Genomic DNA, 14,259 nt, shown 5'->3' on the forward strand with positions numbered 1-14,259 from the left:
ACATGACCACCAAGTTAACAGCCTCATTGCCTTACAGACAGGCCGAAGGAAAAATACAAAACAAATTAACATCTACATATAGCTCATGTTCTCCAGGAACCCAGTCCAGGAATGACATGAGATTTGATGTCCAATTCAGATAAGGTACTGTACATTACTTGAATACTGATCACCGAATAAAGAAGCCAAGAAAATATGTTTACTAAAAGAAAGTTGTTGATCTTCATGATTACAGAAAAAAAACAATATTTCCCCACTTGTTCTTTTTTGTGTGTTTGTTTTACAAGGTATTCAGGAATGTGCAAACATAAATAAAGCTGCCATTAGAAAGACAAATCGGGCGATAAGACAACATGTAGAGATTTGCAGGGCTTGAGCTAATAAACCTTTTGATCTGCAATGTAAAAGAAAGCTATCTATATTTTCTTTATGTCAAAGTACCCAGATAAACTATGCTCAGAGCTTCTCTGTCTAAAAAATGCAAAACAACCTGCTTAACATTCAGTGCGTTATACTGATGCTGCAGATCTGCACAGAAACAGTCTACACAAATTGTACTGACTCATCAGTAAAGCTTAATTTAAGCAAGGCCTTGCCTTGCGCGCACACACACGCACACACGCACACTATATATTCCACCATTTATCTTCTAATAACACTTGGAGAGAGGATCCAATATTTTAACATAATTAAAATACAAAACTGAAAATCCCAATGAGGTTAATCAAATTTACCCTTATTAACTTTCTCATTTAGTTATTTAATAAGGAAACTAGACTTCTTTTTTCTTTAGTGAACTATTAAGATTTGTTTTACTTGGAGCTAAATTAAACAGACTAGACTATAGTTCTACCTCGCATAAAGAAACATTTACAACATTACACCAAAAGAACACTTGTACAGCACATTTCTCTTGATTTCGCATCTTTATTGCTGGACGGAAGCGATTTACAATGAAATGTAAATTGGAGTTAAACATATTCCCTTTTCTCACCAGTCGGAGGGATTCCTGGCTAAATATCCAAAATATTTATAAGCTTTTTACTTCTTTTAACACAATGTGTCAATAGAAAATGAAGAGACCCTTACTCTCTTTCTAAATGTTCTCTTTGAAAGCTCATAAAGTATGTTTAACTAAATATTCAAAATGTCAAAAAGTCAGTCGCACTCCTGCTATTCTGAGTAACTGCACTCTAGTATGAGAACCACAAATTGGACAAGAGCTCAAATACAACCTACCATACCTGACCAATGGTTAAAATCTTGATAAATGTTTCTTACTCCACTGTGTCTTATTAATATTATGTTATAATATTTAACATCCAACAGTTAGATGGACTAGCTTGCTGACTATTTGGCTTTTTGAAGATTCAAAAGAGGAAACATATTTGATAGAGTTTCTATTGTTGTTTCTCTTCCATAAATCTTCTCATTTTGGCCAGTGTTCAGGTTTTGCCTTCACTTTTGGGAGCAAAAGCTTTGCTTTGGGGTGAAAGGACACTTGCCTGTGCTAGGTTAAGAATAAAAGTCCTTACTTGAACATGGGTGTTACAGCTTTATTGTGCAACTAGTTTTTGAAATGATATCACCATCCTTATACTATTGTAGTTTGCCCTTTACTGCTGGCTGACACAGTTAAAGCTCCCAGGTCTGACTTTTGCGACACCTCAACTGGTTTTGTTCCACTGGATGAAACCATTGGTGTGCTGTAGAATTTAATAGCTCGTACTATAGAAAGTGTTAAGGAAAATATCACACATAAGAGAAGATCTTACAGAATTCAATAAAGTCCATATCAGAAAGTATTATATAATTCATTGTATATGATATCAGCGAATCTGCTCTACCTCAATGCAGCGGATATAAAAAATAACCCATCTATAAAACTGCAGTGTATATGTGGAAAGAATCAGATGAAAGCTATAAAAATAAGCCAACTGCGGTCTCATCCTCCAGTAATGACATATATAGGAACAGTTTAATACATTTTTATACGAATGGTCACTTTTCTCAATTAATTAGTTGTTTATAGGCAGATGTCACAAAATTATTTATTTGAGGCAACTAGGCCAGTACTGCCCTAAAATAACTGGGCCAGATGGTAATTTAAGATCGGATAGTAGTGGGCACTGGAAGAATGCAGATGAGAAATGCAAGTGAGAGCAGATGAGAAAATGCAGACATATATAACAGGCAGAGGTGACAAAATGGAACCCTGGGGAAACTGGAGATGAAAGAGAAAATGCAGGAGTTAAAAGATAGTGAATGGAAATGAGAGTGTGAAATGTCCAAGGATATACTGTAGGAATTCATTTACTTAATTTTGCAGATAATGCACTGAAGCCTCAAAGGGGACAAAGATCCCATCCACAGAGCTCTGTTAAATTAGTTAATGTGGTGTTATGCCATAACATGCATCTTCAAAGCTCAATAATGTAACGTTAAGTCATGTTTTCAGTTGGAAAAGGCATTGAATTAACTATAACGGACGTTAATTATAGTTCTATGTAAAAGAGATCCCCCCACCCCAGCAATGCCTATCCACATAAGTCTGTTAAGGTTAATGTTATGAGCCCTGAGCCAACAGAGGACTGTGGATCTGAACCAACGACTCATTCGTGATACTGTACCTCATACACTCATTAATACATTCTACAATGTAAGACGTTACAAGTATTCTAAAAGAACCTTGATTAAAAGAATCAAGTGATTTGAATGCATATACTATTCTTGAAATATTAATGTGTTCTATCCCAAATATCTACTGCAGGCAATACAAGGGTGGTCAGGTAATGTATCCATGCCTTTATAGTCATAATGATACACCATACCTTGAGCTGCTCATCTACAACTCTGGTAACCTCACCAGCCATAGATTCCAATGTTTCTTGAATTGGGCTGGGTAAACTATTGGCTCCGGCCCATGTAGCACCACCAAGGTGATATAAGTTTGGCAAAAGCTGCAAGACATATGTAATCAGTTTAGGAACCGTCCGAAAAAAAATGAGTTGCTAAACAAAATAAAAAAGGTATTTTATTCACAATAATGCTTACAGTTTTTGAATTCTTAGCATCTCGCATGAGTCTTTCTGCTGATTTGACATCTTCCATAACAAAATCTACACCACAGTTTCTCAACGAGTTCAGGTGGTCTTGGACTTTGACACAAATTCTGTCAATCATCTGCTCAGAACGGAAAAGGAAAGAAAAAGCAAACGGGAAAAATCAAGGCTTAGAAAATAGTCGAAAAACAAAATGTGAGCAAAAATGTGCAAAACAATCCTCCCCCATTTCTTTTATAATGCTAAATATGGAAGCATTTTTTTATTTTTAGAGCACAAGTTTTTATGTTGCTGAGCAGGTTTGGGGATCATGGTGGTTGTTAAGCAGGGGGGTGGACCAGGTGATTGCTCACTACAGAGGGTTGGAGCTTTGGCGATGGGGGAAGTAGGTAATGTTGATGGGTGGGAGTGCTGCTAACACTGTTAGCGACCATGAAAGTTCTGATGTGGTTGGTCGGATGCCCCCCCTCCCTCCAACAACGGACCAGGGACACCAGGCCTGGCTCTCCTGCCCGCAGGCCCTTGAGCAGCAGTTCTGATGTCAAGTAGGTTTTTGTACAGTATATTGCAGTTTTAGACAGCAAAATATAGTATTTAAAATGACGAAACAATACAATTAAACAAAAAGTTGAACTCCATGGAAAAACATTTTTCCCAACTGAAATCACATATGTGATAATCACTCATTTTTATGTTAATAACACAGGAAAATTTGTTTAATGCACAAACAGAACCGTTTATCTTTCATTAGAAACTTCTGCACAGGTCTTAACAGTGGGCAAGCAGATATACACAGACATGTTTTGCTTTGCTCAGCTGCTTTTAGTCGATACAGAGATCTAATTTCATATAGGGAAATCATCATTCTCACAATCAACATCAGACCATAATAGTATTCGTTTTCAGGGGTTATTCATCAAGGCTTTCCAGATTCACAATTGACAAATAATGAAAATGGATCTTTCATAGATCTGGCCCTATCTATGTATGTCATTATTTATATAGCGCCATTAATGTACATAGCGCTTCACAGTAGTAATACACGTGACAATCATATCAATAACAGATACAAATAACAGATCATGGGAACAAGTGCTTCAGACACAAAAGTAACATTTCGGAAGAGGCGTCCCTGCTCCGAAGAGCTTACAATCAAATCATTAATGGATTTTTCCCCTTGCATACTTACAGTGAAGCTCTTTTGCTCCATATTTGCTCCATTTCTGCAGCCAGGAGACATTTATACATACATTCCGTCACACTTTGTAGTCTTAAAGTGGCAATACAGTTTGCATGTTTTTTTTGGTTTTGTTGTAATAGATGCATTAGTTTCTTAGCGTTAAGAAAATGTAATTACCTAAGCTGCTGATCTGCAAAGTGTCAGCTTCCCTGGGCTCACTACGCTGTATGGCTCTCTATTTCAGAAGAGGAAGTGCTGTGACCTTGTAAATAGTTGTGATAGCAACTCAAGGACGCTTAATACATTAAAACTTCTAAAAAAAGGGCATAAGGAGTGGTTATTAAAAAAAAAAAAAGCAGTAAGTGTTCTCTGGTGCTCACAACAATTGTGTTAAATAAACACACGATTTTCAATATAAGCTCAATACATTAAAACGGGCATGAAGAGTGGGGGTATAAAAAAAATGTAAACTTTTTTTTTTTTTAAGCAGCGAGTATTATCTAATACTACACCACTGATTTCGCTATTAAAAAAAAACAGAAATGAGCTAGCGTAATAATTATCCCTTTTGAATAATAGGTACGACTTGTAGCATACTAGAAAAATAAACTTAGACCTTTACAAACATTGTTAACCACACTCCCCCTCATTTCCCCTTGTTTTGTTGTGGCCATTATTATTTAGTCGTAGAGTTATTATGGGACGTTAAGGAGGACCCTAACAATTTGCATATTCGTTATATACGGATCTGTGGGTCCGGACTGTGTGTCAGGGTTTTTGCTGTATGACATTCTTACTGCTACTATTTTATCTTCTGTATCCCAATTGAAAATTGACAATTAAAAAAATAAAAAGTTGGAACCCCCCCAACCAACCCCCCCCCCCCCCCCCCAGGCTTTTGAATGTACTATTGCTGCTTTAGGAACAAAATATCATTTATGAATCAAATTACAAATATCACTAGTTGATCCTTCCCGTGAAAGATCAGTTACAATATGATTCCTTTTGATGAGGAAGAAGAAAACCAGTCAAGCCATGACAAGTCTAGAAGATTGCACATCTTTCTTACAGCCAAGCTATAACGCCTTAAAGCAGCAATACATTAAAAATACTATACAGGTATGTGGTTTTTGTTGTTTTTTTTTTTTATAAATTAGGTGTGTAATATCAGATCATACAAAACAAGATACAGTTACCGGTGCTCCTGGTTCCGAAGAAAACCGGCAAGTAATCCAGAGTGTATCCAATGTAAGAGATAAATCAGGCCACGGTCACATGGAAAAGGCCAACGGAAATGCCGAAACGTCGTGTTTCATGGCAGAATAAATTAAACTTTTTAAATAAAAATCCAAAGTGCCCTGATTAATCTCTTACATTGTATTAGATAATACGGCATTCTTTTGTATTCCCTCCCACTGGTAATGCCCTTTTTAATGAGTTTTAATGTATTAAGATTACATTCAAAATACTATATATTGTTACATCAATTCTGTACTATTAGATAAAATACCTTCTTGTTTCACCATTTTCTCTCATTCCCTCTTGATTGTAAGCTTTCACGAGCAGGGCCTCATTACCTCTTTGTATCGGTTTGTGAACGTTTGTCCCACACCTTGGGGTGCTATAGGAATCATTTACAAAGGCAGCCATATAGTGAACCCAGGAAAGCAGGATATTTGCCGATCGATTGGCAGCTTAGGTAATTGGTAATTGGTCTGCAACGGTTCCATACGCCTAACGCCTGGGTCCTGCTGCATCCGACGGCGCAAGCGGCCGCGTGCGCGTCACTCACCAGACCCGAGTTCCTTCCGAGCCAGGCCCCAGTCCCCCCTCGCTGCAAGGCTCGCTGCGCACTGTGACGCGTCAGCCAGCAGGGGATACACGAGGATCGTGATCCCAAGCGGCGACGCGTCACGTGGTGCGGCAGGGAGCCAATGAGGGGGAAAGGGGGAGGAGGGGAGCTGTGAAGCTGTCTACAGCTACGGGAGGGAGGTCTGAGTGTGTATGTTATTCTCCCCCCTCCCTCCGGCGCCCGTCTTGCAGGTTTCGCGTGCTGGGGAGGTTGCGGCCAGCTCCTGCTGCTGAGCTTGTCTTCCCTGGGAGGAGAGGCAGCAGCAGATGCACAGGGGGGACGGGGACTGTGCCGGGGTCTCCCGGTATAAAGATTCCGCTGCCCGGGCATTATTGGGGTTCCTGAAAGAATTCTTGCCTGCACGCTCCTCAAAGACCGCATATAGCGGTGAAGTGCCGTGCCGGTGTCCGTCGTGGCACTGCCCCCTCAACATTTCCGCGCCCACACAGCCCGTTTTGGCCACACCCCATCGTGCCTCAGAACGCCGCCTGCAGACCGCAGATCGCAGTATAGCGCTCTGCACGCGCCTGTTTGTAGTGCGGGCGCGCGGTCTGAGGCAGCGAGGCCTTAGCCAAAAACATAATCTTCAACTGTTCCTGCAATGTCTTTAAATATAATGTATAACAATGTTCATTTTATGTAACCATGTACTAGTATTGTCATCATAACTCTGTGTCCAGGACATACTTTAAAACGAGAGGTAACTCTCAATGTATTACTTGTAAAACATTTTATAAATAAAATAAATTACATTTCCTTAAAGCTTAGCAACTGCTGCATCTATTAAAACAAAACATGCAAAATGTATAGCCACTTAATGCAACTAAATGATATGGTTTAAGGATTTATGGGAAAAGACCGTTTTGCATGTTTGTACAACAGTACTGCCAATTCAGGTGATGGAGACCAAAAAAATAACAATCCCCATGGCATCCGAAAGTTTCAAGTAATGTGCAGGCCTCGTTTCTTTCTGGTTGACAAGATGAATTTTAACACTAAGGACCTGACAAGTAAAACTAAACTGGATCCCATTTTCACGGTGAGGGTGCTTTGCAGAGTGCTCACTGTGGGTGAGTTTGGTGCTGAAATCCCTATCAGAATATGCAGGCCTCACCTGCTGTGTGGTGCTGGTAACAATGCTTTGCTGCAGCCGATACGCCTGCTCTTGTAGGTACTTCCTGGTCTCATGATTCCGCAGCAAATGGTTTTCAATCTGAAGAAGGGCAAGAGGAATAAAGCGACATATTATGCCGACTGCAGACATGATGTATTTCCTGCCGCAGCGCCACCTCATTAGAATGGGCTACACTGTTTCTACGTGCAAGAAAAAGGTTTTCAACACTTGTGGGAGGCTTAAACGGTGTTTAATGACTTCTCATTGATTTCTTCTTTAACAGTTCATTTCTAGCACTAATGAAATGCAAGGGTAAGTGTTCTCAGGAGCGACAATAAATGTGTGTGTTTTACAATTAGAGCGCAGACATTAAAACATAAAAACATTACATTTTGTATTAACTGAGGAAGGTATTTAAGGGGAAAAACCCCCACCATACCTGTATGTATGTGGGGAAAAAAATTAATCTCCTCCAACAAAGTTTCTATTAAGGTTTTATATTAAAATCCAGGGAAAGTATCACATCCATGAAGTTAAAAACAAAACAAACAAAAAAACCTTTCCTCCACTGCTTAAGGAATATATTTCTTTGGGGAAAAGTAGTGTACAATATAAAAATAGTGTCATCAGTTTTGCAGTTGCTGCAAATATAGGAAAATACAGCATCTTCTATACACTCAAGCCTTGGACAAGCCTAGCAAGTTCAATCACTTCACCGGTAGTAAATGTGGCAATGGGTAAATACTGGCTTGTGTAACCACTAAGTGGTACAGATCGTGCTCTGACTATAGCATCATGAGAACACTCCTCAGACGATGTTAATACACCATATAAATCATGTAAAGCATACTGTACCATTCCTTTGGAATACTAGGAGGCACCAGCGCTACCTGTTTCCATAGCCATGACCCTCCCTTTCCACTGGCATAGCATCAAACCATATCAAGAAGAGCTTCTTCTGGTAGCAGGGGTATTAATTCTTTCATACAATGGCTAGGACCACAAGTAAGCCCACAACTGCTGTATTCCCACTGGTCAACTTAACATATCATGGCAGTAGAGATTTCGGGCAAATCTTCTCCTTTGGGGAGCGCAGATGTCACCAAAAATAAAACATAAAAACACAAAATAATGTATATGGTGGGGATTCAGGGGTTAATTTGCTAGAGATGATCTATGAGGTGGAAACTCACATTTCACTGGTAGATTAAAGCAGTTCAAAAAACTCTGTTTGGTGGGCTGATGTGGGGATGAAATGAGGGATGATCATATGAATAGTGGCATGTAAAACTAAAGATGTAATAAGAGATCTGACCTCTGCTGCCAAGCGCTGTCTCCGTGATCCGGCGTATCTCCGTCTGCAACGCCCCCGGACTTCAGGATTTGTCACTTCTGGTAAATGGTGGACAGAGCGGCGATGGAACGGATGTTGCGATCCCACTGACAGGCACTAGGTGATTGCAGGTAATGGTGACTCTACGCGTTTCGCACAGAATTGGCTTCATCAGGAGTCATTGGGGGCGTTGCAGACAGAGAGATGCCCGATCATACGATTTATGTAAATGTGTATTTATACCTTATGTATAAATAAGTTTTTGGTATAGATCGCACTATAGTATGTCTTCTCTGTTCACTCTCAAACCATTGAGGACCACCAGATATTAGACCATCCAGACCAGAATTTATCATCCCTCATTTCATCCCCACTTCAGTCCACCAAACAGAGTTTTTGGATATGCTATAATCTACCAGTGAAATGTGAGTTCCCACCACATAGATCATCTCTAGCAAATTAACTGAATCCTGAATCCAGACCATCTGCACTATTTTGTGGTTTTGTGTTTTATTTTTGGTGACATCTGCGCTCCCCAAATACACTTCCTACTATTCCATTGAGGAGGATCCTGCACCATCCTCCAAAGGGTTTTGAAGCTGCATTTTTACCACCATTATCAGAGAGCACTCACTTTGTGTTTTTTTCAAGATCACTATAGCTTAAAACCACTGATCACTAAACTGTGTATTTAACACATTTATATTTATCACTTATTATAACACTCCACAGTAGGAGCGCCTTATTTTCACATTCTTTTCTTCTATTAAATATTCTCCTTTGCCTGGTTATACGGAACCCCAAAAGGCTCTCTGTAATTAATAATAATTATGTATGACAATATACCAGAAAAAGAACATAACCTGGGAGGAGAACCTACCCCCTTGATTGATGGGACAAAAAAACAGCAGCAGGAAGCTTTCTTTATAGGGGCTGATGGAACCCAATTAAAAAAACAATTTATTGAAATAACTAAAAGTAAGGATCACAAAGTAAAAAATAACACTCAGAAACAATGGACCAGCTACAGTACACGTTTTGGATCCAGCAGGCCCCTACCTCAAGTAAAGCCTAAAATTCTTTGTCGCCTTGAATACATATTTTGTTCTCAGTGTGCAGAATTTTTCTTATTCTGTCCTCTTGCGAAAAAGAATATATTTTTTAACAAACCTACACACCAAAGCATCTACACAAAATGAGTAAACATTAGTAACTATTTTTGGAAAATTAATAAACAAAACCAGAAGACATTGCTCACTAATCATCACTAACTAACGAGCTAATGTCTTCTAATTTGGCACAGACAAGATAATATTTGCTAGCCACTCAATATTCATAATCTGGCATTGTATAGATTTTTCTTATTCTGTACTCTAGCAAAACAGTATATTTTATTATTATTATTCAGTTTTACCTTTTCCTTCAGGACAGATTTTTTTCAGTTATTTGAACACTTACTGAATTATAAAGTTTATTTTTTATATACAATTTAGATTTGATATTGATTGATAGACTGTATGGATATTGTACATTTCCAACAGCAAATTGATTACTGCAGTTTATCTAGATTGGACATTGATGTCAGCTTGGTGAATCCCAGCCTGTGTGTCAAGATGCGCGGATGAAAGGGTATCACATTCACTTAGATGGCAGTTCATCACGAATTGGGCTGCAATACCCAGCATTAGCTCAGAGTAGTTGACTGTTTGGGAGCTAAATAAGAGATTCACTACTACACCTGTGCACAAACAAAAACAGACAACTGGAATTGTGCTACAACATCACATGTAAAGGCTTTTGTGCTCTGTATTTAATTGTATATTCAATAGCTCTTCAATGTAATGCATATCCCTAGTGTGCCAAATTTCCCTCAGTCACAAAAAAATACCTTTATTACTTAAAATAATTCATGTCACACAAACATTGGCACAACAATATATGGTATGACCATCACAATATTGACGTTGGTAAAAGAGCAATGGCAGTAGAAATGATCCCTACATTTACTTTAATGAGAATACAGCTATAGGTCACCAAGACAAAAATAAAACTGGACCTTAAATCACTTGACAAATTTCACATGGATTGAACTTTTGTTTTTGCAGAAATGTCAGTCAATAAAAATAGCGGTGACCCGTACTATTTTGGTAAATTTCCACATATGTAATGCTAATTAAGATGTCCTCTGGTACAGGGGTGCGCAAACGTCTTGAGCTGCGCTCCCCTGCCGTAGCATTTGCGCCCCCCTCTACAAGGACTCGGCGTCAAATGACGTTGCAAGTCATATGACGTCACCCCGCCGCGTCATTTGTCGCCGCTTTGCCATGGCGACATGTCACGGAAGACCCTACCGACATCAGGTAAGGGAGTTACACAGGCCTTACGCCTCCCCCGGCATTTAATTTAAATGCCTTGGGGAAAAGCGCAGGGCCCCTGTAACCGTCGCGCCTACCGTAGAAATTCTCCCGCCCCCCCTGGGGGGTGCGCCCCCCCGTTTGCACACCGCTGCTCTAGTAGAAGTGAGTTTATGGGTAGGAAGGTCTTACTATTTGACCACAATAACACTATAAAAGTGGTTAGATAATGTACATGGTTCTGAATGATCACGAATGCCATTACTATGTATTAAACAAAATTACACTGCTGTTTGTATCTTCCAACTGTCTTACCTTTTGCAAAGCCTCCTCTGTTTTCTCTGGGTTGGTTTTCAGTGCTTGGGAAGCATCATTCATAGGTATAGGCATATACCTCAGTGTATAGTTTCTATAGCACAAACACAAAAATATATTTGAAAATAAAAAAGGCATAGAATTGTGTACAGTAAAAAGAATCACGATGTATATGGACCAGCGGACTGAATTCTGCTAACCTCCTAGGGCCTTTAGACATATTCAGAAAAAATTGTGGTCTCGTTAAAATATTAGCTCGGTACCAACACTAATTCTGGAATTAGGAGACAATTTAGAATTAGGCGCTATGGAGTCATTAGCAGCTGGTCTTTAAATATGACAATGAGGTCTTAGATTAGCCCTATTGGCTATGAGTAATTTTAACGTCTTTTATAATCATGTGTGTGCATAATAATATGACCAAGTAACGTTTGGGCTTAACTGCAACAGCACACACCATTAAACATGTGACTTTTGTGGAACTGACCTCAGTCTGCAACAATTGGGCCTAGCAGAAGGAAGCTCAGCCGCTAGTAGTTTGATCACTGGAAGGATAGCTACTCTAATGTGTATCTTAGGCTCCAAATAAGCCTGAACTACCTCCAAAATGACCATGATGATGTGAGGTGTTAAGCAGTGCCTCTGGAATGCCCAACACATTAACTCTTAGCCATCAAAATCTCTCTGGAGTCTTGGTCTATTCCTAAGAATAGCAATCATTGCCAGGTAACGCCTGCGCATCAAAAGAGCAGCAATTACATCCATGGCTCCAGAAAACGTAATGTTTGCTGCAAATGCAGTAAACACATTGGGGGCTTTTCATGAAACTGCGATAATTAGGGCTGAGCAGGGCACAATCTCATGGGAAGTTAATAAGAATTTCTGTGCGATAGATCCATGATCAGCAATATAGCAGTTTTATTAATAATTCTTATTGTCTCCCTTTCTTTATGTCTATTTTGAATGAAATTAGATTTACAGTATCAGTTCCATATAACCTAAACTGATAATCCTGTGGAAAAAGCTTGGGTAAAACCAGATTTCAACAGTTGCTAATGTACAAAAGTATGTGCATGATCTATGCTTACATGTCACTTCATGACACTGCCAAACCTTTAATTTTACCAATCTCTTGGATGAGAATTTTTCTTTTTTCTTTTCTTTAATACTTTCCCAACTCATATCAAGCACCATCGCAATAATATTTCCGGAAGAGTAGCTTCTACCAGCAATGTCTTGTATTGGCAATTTTTGAGAGCCACAGTCCTAGTTGGAATGTAGGAGGACTTCACTATCGTTTTTAGTGCTAATTGTCTGTATTTGTATGATGAACTAGTATAGATATAAATCAAATGCATCTTCCAGTAAAGAAGTGAAAGGTAGATTGATGAGACGGCAGCTCCTAAAAAGATTAACCTCACAAGCGATTAAAAAAATGTTTATTGAACCACATAAAATTGGCACAACCAAATAAAGAACAACTCTCCTCCCACGCGTTTCACGCCCCTGTGGCGCTTTCTTAAGCATACTGCAGTAAGTCAGATAATTTCTATGCACATCTCTATAACAGAAGGCAGGGGTTGCATCTGTATAGGGCATTCGGTAATTATCCCGTGTGTAGTTTGATTGAACGTACATTTTTGAAGAACTTGTTGACCATTAGTTTGGTCAACACTTTTTTCTTATTTGAGGACACATATTTACAACCCATTGGGACAGCTATGGGATCTAATGGGACACCTACCTATGCCAACATCAACATTCATGACTTTGAAGAGAGATTTCATTACAATGAGTTGTTCAGGCAAAAAGGCATTGGCATGGTTTTGCTTTATTGATTATGTTTTTCATTATGGCCATTGGATGTACATAGTTTGGAACAATTCCATTAACAGATTCATACGATGTCACCCACTATCCGATTCACGATTACATGTAGCACAGAAATTATCAGTTTCTTGGATACCAATGTTTATAAAAGTGTTGTCCTGGAGACACATTTACTATATTTATCAAAAGTACAGATCCTAACAATCTGACTTTTTTTCTAGTTTTCATCCAGAAAACACTCTCCGATCATAACCCAAGAGTCAATTTTGTAGGGTGCATCGAATAGTGTGTTACCCAAGTAGATCACGCTAGGATGAATTAAATGGAACATAATTATTTCTAACAGAGGACACCCAGAGAGTTTATTCTATTAAGAGAGACCAAGTACAGGAAATACCAAGAGTACCGTTGCTTGAACAAAAGGAAAGGGGAGCTACGAGTAAACGAATACCGTTTGTTAGGTCATACAATTCACAAAGTCCCAAGATCAGGAGGGTTCTTATGAAACATTGGTCTGTACTGCAAGGGGATTTATCCCTAAGGGATTTGAGTGAGGCCTCACCACTCATGGCCTATCATAGTGTAAAGAATATTAGAGACAAGCTTGCTCGAGCAGATTTGGGCTCAGGGAAGAAGAGTGAAACTAGGTTCCTACGACCTCAGAAGTTTGGTTCTTATCTGTGTTTAGGTTGCGCCCAGTGCAATAATGTGACAAAAGGGAAGTTCTTTCCACATTGTTGCATGTGGGCAAAATTTAGGATTCAGGGGTACCATACTTGCAATACTAATTTTGCGATCTATTTGATCAAAATGTCCTTGTGGACGTGGGAGAGACCACTCGAAAAAGCATGGGTCGCATTAGTCACCATAAATCTAATGTAAGATGCAAAAGGACTGACCTCCCAGTATCTGCACTTATCCTACATGCTGTAAATGGAATTTGCCATGAGATACCAGGTGATTGAGACTGTAACGAAGGTGTGCCAATGAGGGTGACACAGTAAAACAGCAAAAAAGATGTGAAGTCCATTATGAAAAACTAGGGATAATGCATCCCTTTGGAGTATGATTTGACTCATCCACGCCTCCCTGCCACCTCTTACCCTGTAAATAGTGTTAACCTTCTGATTTAGTACGGACTAACCTTTAAACTCGCATCACAAAGCAAGCATCCCAATAGCCTGCATTCATGCTATTATCCCACGCCCACAGTCACTCC

The 14,259-nt window shown here is 39.3% G+C and overlaps 1 protein-coding gene across 3 annotated transcripts in view; it reads right to left on the reverse strand.

The window, feature by feature from the left end:
* Positions 1-14,259, reverse strand: part of CARMIL1 (capping protein regulator and myosin 1 linker 1) — a 295,265-nt gene that overhangs the window by 67,386 nt on the left and 213,620 nt on the right. For all 3 annotated transcript variants that reach the window (XM_075585565.1, XM_075585566.1, XM_075585567.1), the window contains 4 exons: positions 11,211-11,304; positions 7,209-7,307; positions 3,055-3,183; positions 2,832-2,960 (listed from right to left, as the gene is read on the reverse strand). In XM_075585565.1, the coding sequence (XP_075441680.1) occupies positions 2,832-2,960; positions 3,055-3,183; positions 7,209-7,307; positions 11,211-11,304 (451 nt within the window). The remainder of the gene's footprint in view (positions 1-2,831; positions 2,961-3,054; positions 3,184-7,208; positions 7,308-11,210; positions 11,305-14,259) is intronic.

Source organism: Ascaphus truei, chromosome 2, assembly GCF_040206685.1.
Source record: "Ascaphus truei isolate aAscTru1 chromosome 2, aAscTru1.hap1, whole genome shotgun sequence".
NCBI classification, from domain to species: domain Eukaryota; kingdom Metazoa; phylum Chordata; class Amphibia; order Anura; family Ascaphidae; genus Ascaphus; species Ascaphus truei.